Source organism: Callionymus lyra, chromosome 3 (assembly GCF_982586985.1).
Source record: "Callionymus lyra chromosome 3, fCalLyr1.hap1.1, whole genome shotgun sequence".
Taxonomy (NCBI): Eukaryota; Metazoa; Chordata; class Actinopteri; order Syngnathiformes; family Callionymidae; genus Callionymus; species Callionymus lyra.
Genome location: NC_141820.1, coordinates 10,098,156 through 10,110,586, shown reverse-complemented (window position 1 = coordinate 10,110,586; position 12,431 = coordinate 10,098,156). Strand labels below are relative to the sequence as shown.

Genomic DNA, 12,431 nt, shown 5'->3' with positions numbered 1-12,431 from the left:
CCTGCTGCCGAGGAAGCTGTCTGGCGTGTGGAGGAATTACCTACTTACCGTTAAACCACCTCGGCGTGATTTTTGTGATCTGGCTGCCGATGCTTCAGCGGGAAACTCTCCTTATTAGCCGTGACTCATGGAGGGCTAGCCTGGGTTCGACTGAGCGCCGGAGGATACGCGCTCTCTCGGTAAATTACCATTCGGAGCGAGTCGTGGCGGCAGAAGGACCCCCCGCGGTGACGCCGGCTCCTCGGCAAATTGCTTTATCTCAAACGGTGATATTGAGACGGTGAAGGACGAACGCTGGCGTCTCCGCAGACAGACGTTCACTTTTTACCGCATCATCCCGGCGGGAAAAAAAAGTCCCTGTTATGAAATGGATCCGATCGGAGCCGTCGCTGATCTCAGGACGGCGTCCGTTCAATTTGTGTTTTCCTTTCAACCTTCACTGCCGCGACAAAAGCGTGGAATAAAAGCATCGTGAGCTTTAAAAAGAAAGTAGTTAAATCTCTTTTCTCTACAAAGAAGTACTGAAGAAACTCATTAATTTACATAACGTCGTCTGTAGGAACAAAAACGAAAATTGAATTTCTCTTTGACAAAAGAGCTCTTGATGCTAAAGCTAGCCACTGTTAGCAAAGTGTGTGCTTCAGTATTAGTGTTTGAAAATATCCATAACCCGATTTATCCAATACTTTTTTCAACAATACTGTATCAATATTCAACAGTTCTGTATCATTTTCTTTGTCTTTCACATCATATTTTTAGTTTTTTTTTATGGTTTATATTTCAATTACCACAAAAACTGTGTGTAGAATTAAATAATTCATTTTTTAAAATTACATTTCCATGCAAATTTTCATTTGTGTGTGTTGCGATTTCACTTCCGACTGCTAGATGGCAGCAGTCATTACCTTCTCAGCAGTTAAAGGAACAGTAATGACTGAGGACGAGAGGATACAGTGACTCCAGCAGCTTTTAAAGCAGATGTTTGGACATAATTTGGTTTCAAAACAAATGAAAGCAGTTACGACTTCATCTAAAGTCATATGGCCTGTAAATCCTGCAACACCAGAGTCAAGTACTCGACAATACTACACATATACCCCTAAATAGAGGTACCTCTTCAGAAGACTCACACGATAATCAGAGTGAGGTCGCTACTATTGGTCTGTTTGGCAAGAATCTGGCAATACATATCATGATATAGGGGCAACAATACGATATATTGTGATACTGTAGTAACAAGAGTATATTTGTAGTATTGTCGAGTACTTGACTCTGGTGTTGTAGTATTTACAGACCACATGACTCTTGACGAAGTCGTAACTGTTTTTATTTGTTTTCAAACCAAAATATGTCAAAACATCAGCTTTAAAAACTGCTCGAGTGTTATTGTGTATCCTCTCATCCTCAGTCATCACCGAATTTATCGTGGATTTCGTTGTTCCTTTTGCTGCGGAGGACGGGAAGTGTTTAATCGCAAAACAAAAAGAAACAAACTGTGACTATTTTCACGTTTATCGTAAAAATAAAAATAAAATTATTAAAAAATGTATTGCGATATAACCCATGAAACAAGCATCATCAAAATACCGATATGTTGAATATGGATACGGTATTGTATAAAAAAACAGAGATATATATACGTTTATCTATATTTCTGTCACCACTAGTCGCTACAAATGAGGGGAACTTTGAAATAAAACACTTTTAAACAGACATTCAATTCATTTTTCATAACCAGCACCAACACAATCCTCAATGAAGAAAGTCTAGCTTCACTAGTTTGACACTATCGACGCGGAGAGCTTTATATTGAAGGTCCAGAGTCCTAAATCAACTTTTGATTGACAGCCGGCTTATCCAATGAAATGCAGTCAATGTCAATAAAGTTGTAGATGTACTTAAATGAACAGAATAAAGTGCAACAGACAAAGATGTTTTATTTAACAAAGAGCTGTTTCCTCGTCAACACAAACAACGGTCAGAGTCTGACAGGAGGAGAAACAGGAGGTGGATAATGACACGTTTAATTTTGAGTGACAATAATTGCTTTGGACATCTTTGACAGGTGACAATATGTTACCTGCTGGTGAGTCTCCGGTGGAAGAAGCTTCACGGATTCGAGTTCGTCATCGTCGCTTTCCCAGGGTTTTCTTTTTATAGTTTCATCCCAAAGAGAACTGGTTAAATACGTCCGTTCATTAAGTCCTTCAACGACGTGCACCACGTGGGACTTTTTCCGACATTAAACCCAGACTCTGGGACGACACAGGGCGTTTTTTTTGTGGCAGACGCACACTTTATCAATTCACTCAATGGTTTGTGTCCCAGATCGCACACTTACACTTAATATTTTGAGGTGCGTTAACAGTGTGCGAAAATGGGACGCCATCTTAGTGACTTAGATGACGCTACGTATAGAGCTATGTCGCTAATCGGAAGCTACGTCACTGACGGCGCGTTTTTGGAACAGATTCCTGCGTAAATGTCTCGAAAAAACACAAATGTTACCACAAAACAACAATAATAACACAATGAAACACAACGTAATGACTTGTTTCGATTGGCGTAAAATCCCTGTCAAGTGCCGGTGCTAGTGTTTCAACGACGGGTTGCGATCAACGTTAAAAAGTAGTAGAAGAAGAAGCTGTTGAGTCATTTCCTGTAAGTGTGTAGCAACAGTGTTTGTTTCGAGACAATACTACCATGTCAAAATATGCACACCGCTCAAGTAAGTGCACTGTCTTACAGTGTACTGTGAAACAGTGCACTTAGAGAAATGCGCGATTTGAGACAAAGCGTCAGTCACATTATTCGTGTACAATTTGGCATTTTTGTCCATTTTGCTTTGACTTTGGGATTTTATTCTTTTAACATAAATACATTTAAAACTTTATTGACACTACACGGTCACGAAAAAAAACATGTTTGTGATCTTGTGTCCATTTTACTACAAATAATGCATCATCAATATATTCATGATTAAATGTACATTAGCATGTTGGTAGAAGCTACATCGTTGTGTGTCGATCTAGTTAAAAGTAGCTCCCATGATGCAATTGTGTCGAGGCTCCTGCCGTAGATTATCTGCCGAGCGAGATCAAGCCAAGTAGACCAGGTCAAGCAAACCCTTCCGAACTATTGATCTGGGTCACGACCATCAGACGCGATAATGGACGGCTGGAATCACACAAAAGCTGTCGACACTAAGTATCTGGGCCGACCCGTCTGGGGTGTTGTAAACTCTTTTACAAGGTCACTAACGCTTTGTGTGTATTTACTACACAAATATATTGATCGACCGCTACTTTTCAATTAAGATCTGCTGGGTCTTTGAGTTGTTTATGTGTCACTGAAGACATCGCTCGTGTTTTCTACTCATAAAATATCATCACTGTGTTAAACCGGAACAAATACTTTTCCGTTTTTTTAACTTAACAAACCATTAAAAATAAGAAATGTAAAGACATTTTATGAGGATTTAGGTGCTTCTTATGGCGACCAAATCATATAATTTACTTTAAGGAGACATTTTATTTTTTTTAAAAAGATAACATTTTGATTCTAAATATTAATTTAATTCTCCCAAACTTGACCATGGCATGGACCCCTAATAAGACTAAGGCCGGGACTCCCTTTGCGAAAACACGTAAAATAATAAACTCATAAATATTAACCTTAGTTTGTTTTTACTTACTTTTATTCACATTTCAATGTTTGCTATTTGTTAAGCAACAGATGCGTTTTAAGTACTACATGCTATATGTATGATGGTTAAACAAACATTTTATATCCGTGGCCCCAAACTGGTCCAAACCCCACAAGTCAATCTGGCTCGTGGGCCAAATATGGCCCCGCCAAGTCATTTTATGTGGCCCATCGGATGGCTTGTCTAAAAATCAAAGTAGATCAATGTTTATGTTGATAAAGTGACCCGTAGAGATGTCAGTGATTAAGATGAGATCCGGAGATTATGGATTATACAGAGTCTTCCAAAAATACTTGTGTCGAAGGACTTTTGATGAGAACGCTTGTAGAAGGAGGATAAACTGATGGAAGATTTTCGTAAATATAATGCGTCGACTGGTCTAATCTGATTTAACGTTGATCCCACACCTAATCTTTTTATACCAAATGGAGTCATTGGTTTCCAATAAAAACAATCACAGTGAATTATATTTCATAGTAAGGCTGAATGATATATTCAAAAAAATATTGATATCGCGATATTGGCACATGAGATATGCATATCTAAATCATGTGCGATCATTTATAAAACATTTTTGTATAAATCAAGCATTTCTTAAATGCGCACTTCGACCAATCAGTGTCACATTCTGTAAAGTTGTCAATTTGTACTTCTATGTCTCGTTGTCGTTTACGTCTCCGTCTGTCTGTGAACTGTGCAGCTTCATAGGCTCGGTTGCTATGGCGACGCGTCTTGCCGGCGCGCTGACTTGTCTCAGTATATCCACGGAAGTAATACTATCTTATGATCTAGTCAAACACTAATGATCCAGTCACTCGTCTCTTTCAACCTCCTTTGTTGAAGCAACATATTGTAAGAACTTTTCATCTCGTCTCCGTTGTTTTCTTATAAGATCGTGAACTTCCAAACAAGTGTAAACCTGTCCGTCTTCACCGTATGCTAACTAGCGACGTTGTTAGCATCATTTATAAACTGTTATGTGTGCGTGTACAAGGAGGTGGATTTATTATTGATTTGATGATATCGCGACGCGCCGGAGGCTCCTCTCTGATGTCGCTCAGTTTCGCCGAAAAACCGATGCAAGTCCCGCGAGACTGAGCGTTATAAGTGATATTTTTTCTCCGATCATGTCGGCACTGAACAACGGAAATAAACGAAAAGGAAATATTGCATCGTTTTCCTTCTTTAAACCCCCAGACCTCACCTACGGTACTCGTACCGCAACCACATTTTTAGGAGAAAGAAAAGAACATCGCATTTATATTGATATCGCACTTCAAGACACCAATATTGAATATCGCACATATTTCCAACATCCTGCTGCCCTACTTTATAGTTAATGTAACCTTCAGATGTATCGTTTTTCCTTCCTATGACGCCGTCCCTGTAGAAAACTCTCACTGAAACCTTTCATGAAACCAGGCGTTTTTTTCTCTTCCTTTTGATCCCTTTTTTTCTCTCTTCCTCGTCATGGTTTCACACAGATTAAAGTGGATTTACATATTTGTCTTCCTTCTGTTGTCACTGAGCTAATTGAGCAGCAAAAAATGCCTGATTGAGGCTGTGATTGCTGCGCAGAGATGTCAACAAATAGAAATTTCATGATAATTAAAGAGCCGCCAAACAAACCCGACGATGTGCGGGAAACGAATACAAATATATGCTCGGTCGAGGCAGAAGCCGGGTTTTCTTCACGTGTCTTTGTCATGTGTTTGGTTACGCTTTACGCTGCGGTATTTTTAGCTCTTCCGTCGAAAAAACGTCAGCAGGTTCAAGGCGACGTTTTTACACGGATTCGGTCCAACTCAGTTAGTGTTTGACGCATCTCCACGATCGTCTGGTCTTCACGAGGACTGTGTATTGTCAAGAACCTGGTGATTCCATACGTATACATGTGACAATACCATATATTACAATATATCGTGATACTGTACGAACAAAGATATATTGTTTCTTTTAAACAAACACTTCTTCTGACTTTTACAACAAAGAAATGAGCAAATACTTTCTCTAATCAAATGTGAAAGTGTTTTTTGGAAATTACTTCTCAAAATATGAACAACAAATATAAACTATTATTAACAATGAAGAACATTACAGTCTCAAACAACCTGGAGCAACGTGTAATATCCAGTATCTATCAGTGTTTCATTTTAATTTTCAAAAGTTTAATTTAAAGACAAAATGAGTCCAAAACGTCAGCTTTTTAAAGCTGGTGGAGTCCACTGTATCCTCTCGTCCTCAGTCATCGAGATATTTCATTGTTCCTTTACAAAGGCTTGCATGGTGTTTACTTTCTTTTTCACTCATTGCTGACATTTCACCGGTTTTGTTTTTTACTTTGACACGGAAGAAATGACGAATGTTGCCAACTAGTGGCCGGAGTTTTAATTGCATCAGACAAATAAATAAAAACTGTGAATATTTGAGTGTTCATTGTTAAGTAAAACATAGAATGATCGTCTTTTATACACAAACTATTGAAATATAAACCATAAAATAACTTAATTAAAATAAAATGTTCTTTCAAAGGTAATTGTTGTTTTTTTTTTTGTTTTTTTATATTGATACAGTACTATTAAAAAACAACAGTATTAGGTATGAAAATATCATTATATATCGTCTTATCGATATTATCTTACACTCGTAGTTCAATATGTATCACGATACAAGGACAACGACACGGTATATTGGGATGTATTTTATTACTGTAGGAATATATATGTAGTATTGTCGAGTACTTGACTCTGGTGTTGCAGAATTTACAGACCGCATGACAAAGTCGTAACTGATTTAAATTGTTTTCAAACCAAAATATGTCCAAACGTCAGCTTTAAAAGCTGCTTGAGTCCACTGTATCCTCTCGTCCTCAGTCATCGCGAGATTTCCTCGTTCCCTTTAGCCGTGTAGGACGTAATGACTGCTGCCATCTAGTGGCCGGAAGTTAAACTGCTTTATTTATTTATTAATTGTACTGAAATATTATTCATAAAATAACTATGATAAAAAACATGATTTGAAAGCCGAACACAAAAATAGATACAGTTTCTTCTTTTCTTGAATTATCGAAAAAGACAACATTTTATATCTTGCTTTTAAATATCTTAACATTTCGACAATACAATCACTTACATCACTGGCAAATAAAGCTGATTCTGATTTTCATTACTCATACGTTTTCCTGTGTCTTTTCTTTTTAGTTGAGGTTTTTCAAAACTTAAAAGTTTGAGTTTGATATTATATTTTTGTTTTGTGTATCTCGTCACATCTATCTATAAAAAAAAGATCATTAAAGTACATTTAATTCCTGGTTATGTCGTGATTTTAATTTCGATCTCTCTCACCAGTCCCGGACATGGGCGCGAGGCCGACGTCGGTCCCGGTGAGACTCACCACGGAAGAAGCCCTGATCCTGTCCACCACCCAGGCCACGGGTCCGGCGCCTTCCGCCTCGCCGGCGGCCGAGCCCAGCCCCAGCCCGGACCCCCCGACCACCACCGCCGCCGCCGCCGCCGTCACCACCACCACCGCCACCGTCCTGCCCACGGAGGCCGACGGCGAGAGCGGTGCATTCTGGGAAAGAGAACGGGAGAAAGAGAGGGAGCGGCAGGCGGAGAGACAGGAGCGAGAGAGGGAGCGCGAGAGGGTCCGGGAGATGGAGAGGGAGCGAGAGAAGGAGCGAGAACGAGAGAGGGAGCGAGAGAGGGAGCGAGAGAAGGAGAGGGAGCGAGAGAGGGTCAGGGAGAGAGAGCGAGAGCTGGAGAGGATCAGGGCCGCCGCCGCCGCCGCCCAGACCACCGCGGCCCCCCGCACCTCGGCCGCAGTACCCTCCCTGACCACCTATCCCGTGGACGTCACCGAGCCCCCCGGCGGCTCGGATGACCTGAGCACCACAGAAGAAGAAGACGACGTCTACCTTTCCCCGGAACCCTCGTCCTTCTACCCGGGCTTCGACGTGGAGACGACGACGGAGGACGACACGGACGCCACCACGCAAGCCACCACAAGACCCACCACGAGACCCACCACGAGACCCACCACGGCGGCGTCCAGCACCACCGCCTCCTACACGACGCCGGTCAAGCCCAGGATCCCTTTCAGGCCCAGGGTTCCCATGACGACCGCCACGCGGACCGTATCGCCAGAGAAGTCCACGCCTGCGAAGCCAGCCACGACGACACAGGTGAGTCCAAAACGTTCACCTTTCCAAACAAGATAATGTTTCGCCATTACCCATCATGCACTGTCATTCAAGCACTGCGTTTGTTATGGCAAAAATCTAGCTAACGATACATTTCCTGTGTAAAATTGGTATCGAAAAAGTACCGCCCAGGAAACAGTATCGCTACTACAGAGCATTGTTGAGTAATAAAACGGAACCTTACAGAGAAATACTACAGAATCTTGATTCCCATAGAAATACTCTAGAGCCTGCGGAGATTCCCATAGTATTAATACTGAGCCTACCAGAGTAATACCAGATTCCTATAGTCATAATAAAGAGCCTACCAGAGTAATACCATGAACATTCCCATAGTAATAATATGGGGCCTAGCAAATAATACTAGTGATATTCCCATACTAATAGTACAAATCCTAGCGAAGTAATATTGTGGAGATTCCCATAATAATACTAGAAACCTAACGGAGTAATTCTATGAAGATTCCCATAGTAATTAGACGGAGTACATACATAGTCATAATACAGAGCCTACCAGAGTAATATCATGAAGATTCCCATAGTAATAATATGGAGCCTAGCATCTTGATTCCCATAGAAATACTCTAGAGCTTACGGAGATTCCCATAGTAATAATACTGAGCCTATCAGAGTAATACCATGAAGATTCCCATAGTAATAATACAGAGCCTACCAGAGTAATACCATGAAGATTCCCATAGTAATAATACGTAGCCTAGCCATTAATACTAGTGATATTCCCATAGTAATACTAAGAAGCCTAGCAACGTAATACAAGGCAGATTCCCATAATAATGATATGGAGCCTTGTGGACTTATACTATTGAGCCTCGCAGAGTAATACTTTGGAGATTCCCATAGTAATAATACAAAGCCTTGCCTCTTCGTAGCTAACAGAAGTCAAAAACAACACAGGTCGAGGTCATGAGTATTAATTCATAAGAAACACAAGATTAAAAGACAGACTTTCTATTCTCATGATAATGAAATGATTCGTTTGTCAAAGAAGAACAAACAGAGATCATGAAAAAAAGAATGGAATGAAACCATCACAGTCAGACTCGTTGTTCCGTGAATCTGAAGACTTGGACTCATAAAAAAAAATGTTGGCCCCTAATGCGATAAACTTGGTCGAGCTCCTGAAGTGTTTCAACAAACACACACAGGGAAATAAGTTTGTACTCAATCAATCCCTAATATACCTTAAGAGCCTCGACAAGGTTGGAGGTTCGACGCCTACGCGGCCGACCAGCAGGACACGCTGCAGATCATAAGCCTCTGGCTGGTGAATTGTGGGAAGTTTTCTGTCTCGGAACCGCATGAACCGACTTGATAAAAAGCAGAAGAAGAACGGAAGGACGGCTCATTTCACGCTCTGTTCAGAAACCTGTCTTCGACGAGAAAGTTATTTTCCTTCTCTCTCTCTCTCTCTCTCTCTCTCTCTCTCTCTCTCTCTCTCTCTCTCTCTCTCGCTCTCTCGCTCTCTCTCTCTCTCTCTCTCTCTCTCTCTCTCTCTCTCGGGCCAATTTGCCGAACAGTCTTGTCTTTGTGCTGCTTCGCCGTTTGCCACCGCACTCCTCATCTGGCATGGATTCCGTCGGGTTTTCTTGGACCTGCATCTTTTTTCTTCTTTCCTCGCCACAGTTTTTCCAGCAGCAGGCTGGTGAAGGTTTAAAATAGAGTGCCCACTTTAATTATTACGTTGAAGCAGCTCCGTGTTTTCTAAACAAAAGCAGCCTCTGAGGACTGTTGGGCTAAATAGAAAAATAAACCTTCATATCATGGGAAAGTGCAATTTATATTAGGAGCTGTTCCCAATAAACACACTCGCCGTCAAGCTCTCGAGTTAAACACTGAGCTTTAATTTCAGCCCCTTACTTTTTCCTGGACTTGAGTTATTTACACCGAGAAGAAACACGTTTGTTTACTCGCCACGTAAAGAACATTAACGTCTGTTTTTTTTCCGTGCCGTAATCAGGCTCTTACGCACAAGTGTGCTTCGGATAAAGGCCTTATTGTTTTTTTCCCCATAATACTATGGAGTAATACTATGAAGATTCCCTTAGTAGTTAGACGGAGCCTAGCGGAGTAATAATAGGAAGATTCCCATATTAATAATACAGCCTACCAGAGTAATTACATGAAGATTCCAATAGTAAGAATATGGAGCCTAGAGCCTTGATTCCCATAGAAATACTCTAGAACCTACGGAGATTCCCATTGTAATAATACTGAGCCTACCAGAGTAATACTATGAAGATTCCCATAGTAGTTAGACGGAGCCTAGCGGAGTAATAATAGGAAGATTCCCATATTAATAATACAGCCTACCAGAGTAATTACATGAAGATTCCAATAGTAATAATATGGAGCCTAGAAACTTGATTCTCATAGAAATACTCTAGAGCCTACAGAGATTCCCATTGTAATAATACTGAGCCTACCAGAGTAATACCAGATTCCCATAGTCATAATATGGAGCCTACCAGAGTAATACCATGAAGATTCCCATAGTAATAATATGGAGTCTACCAGAGTAATACCATGAAGATTCCCATAGTAATAATATGGAGCCTACCAGAGTAATACCATGAAGATTCCCATAGTAATAATATGGAGCCTACCAGAGCTATACCATGAAGATTCCCATAGTAATAATATGGAGCCTACCAGAGTAAAACCATGAAGATTCCCATAGTAATAATATGGAGCCTACCAGAGTAATACCACGAAGATTCCCATAGTAATAATATGGAGCCTACCAGAGTAATACCACGGAGATTCCCATAGTAATAATATGGAGCCTACCAGAGTAATATCATGAAGATTCCCATAGTAATAATATGGAGCCTAGCAAATAATACTAATGATATTCCCATACTAATAGTACGAAGCCTTGCGGAGTAATACTGTGGAGATTCCCATAATAATACTAAGAAACCTAGCGGAGTTATACTATTAAGATTCCCATAGTAATTAGACGGAGCCTAGCGGAGTAATAGTAGGAAGATTACCCAAGTAATAATACCGAGCCTTATTGTTTTGTTTGCGAAGCGGAAAAAAAAAAGTTTTGACGAGTTCTCCCGCCGCAGGAAGCCAACAACGAGGTGGGAGCCTCGGGTCCGAGCGGCGACTTCGAGATCCACGACGATCGCCGCAACGATCTGGGTCGCGGGATGGCGCCGGGAGAACCGGACCTGATGGGGAACACGGTGGACGGAGGGAGTTCGGCGGCTCAGCTGCCACAGAAGAACATCCTGGAGAGGAAAGAGGTTTTGATAGGTGAGGTTTTTGATGATGTTTTTATAGTTAGTTTTTGCTGCTGCAAACACCATCCAGGTCGAGAGTATAGTTCAGTGAATGGAAGTATATATAATATCAGTTCCATCAGAATATTGAATTTCAAGTGTTGAAAAATTGAACATTTGAATTCAATAATTTTTATATTGAACAGTTGAATTCTTTTTTCTTTTTTTTTCTTTTTTTTTTACCATTTAATGAAAATTAATTAATTATTCTTTACACATTGTAGGCTTTTAAATTCAGTTTAAAAATGTTAATAATCCTGGTGGATCTATTATACCAACATTTTTATATTGAATTTAAAAAGCCAGAAATATAAAAATATTGAAGTAAGAGCAGTTATTTCTTAATAATCTGAATAATAATATCAAAGTCTATGTGAAAAAATCTATTCATTTTGAAAATATTCGATTTTTTCTAAATGTAATTATTATTAAAAAATAAATAAAAATACAATGAAACATGATGCTTCATGAAACAGTTGATGAGGTATCATGACACAGTGTCTTTATTTTTTTAAAACCACTAGAAGACACTGTATCATGATACCTCATCAACTGTTTCATGAAGCCTCATCAACACATCATTAAACTTAACTATTTTTTCATGTTTCCGCCGAAACATTTAAATACTTACTTAAAAACCGGCATTAAAAATCAAATTTTCCAGAGATTAAAGAATTCAGAGTTTAAAGTTTGTACTTTTTTTTATTCTGTACTTAAATGAACTAAACTCGCACAAACAACTCCTAAAACATGCAGTAAAACTACTATTGAATTACACCTTATTTAAATAATAGCTTTTTAAAGAAATATTGCTTTCTCACACAAGATCAACATCTGATACTTTTACACAAACTGTCAATCAAGTTTACGACATGAAATGGATCAATATTTATCAAATGCATTATATTTCGGATCAAATTCTGTCCAAACTTTCCACAGATATCAACTTTACCGCCACAATTATTTTAAAAAACGATTAAAACCACACATGCAATAACGACAGATAATCTTCAATGATATTTTGTAAATAGAAGACAATATATATAATATAAACCTGATTACAATTTTCTAATCTACTTATAATCAGTCGTTGTTCTCAGTTCTTCGTTGAAACGCTTGTGAAACTGGGGAACGGCGCCGCCCTGGTGGTCAGCCCGCTCCACTGCACTGCTGTTTCTCTTTAATTGAAACTCGCAGTAATCGCCTCGTAGATCAG

At 39.8% G+C, this 12,431-nt stretch overlaps 1 protein-coding gene across 2 annotated transcripts in view; it reads left to right on the top strand.

Annotated features, from left to right (window-relative positions):
- Positions 1-12,431, top strand: part of sdc3 (syndecan 3) — a 69,699-nt gene that overhangs the window by 49,009 nt on the left and 8,259 nt on the right. For both annotated transcript variants that reach the window (XM_087786402.1, XM_087786403.1), the window contains exons 3-4: positions 7,054-7,889; positions 11,000-11,189. In XM_087786402.1, coding sequence (XP_087642528.1) covers positions 7,054-7,889; positions 11,000-11,189 — 1,026 coding nt within the window. The remainder of the gene's footprint in view (positions 1-7,053; positions 7,890-10,999; positions 11,190-12,431) is intronic.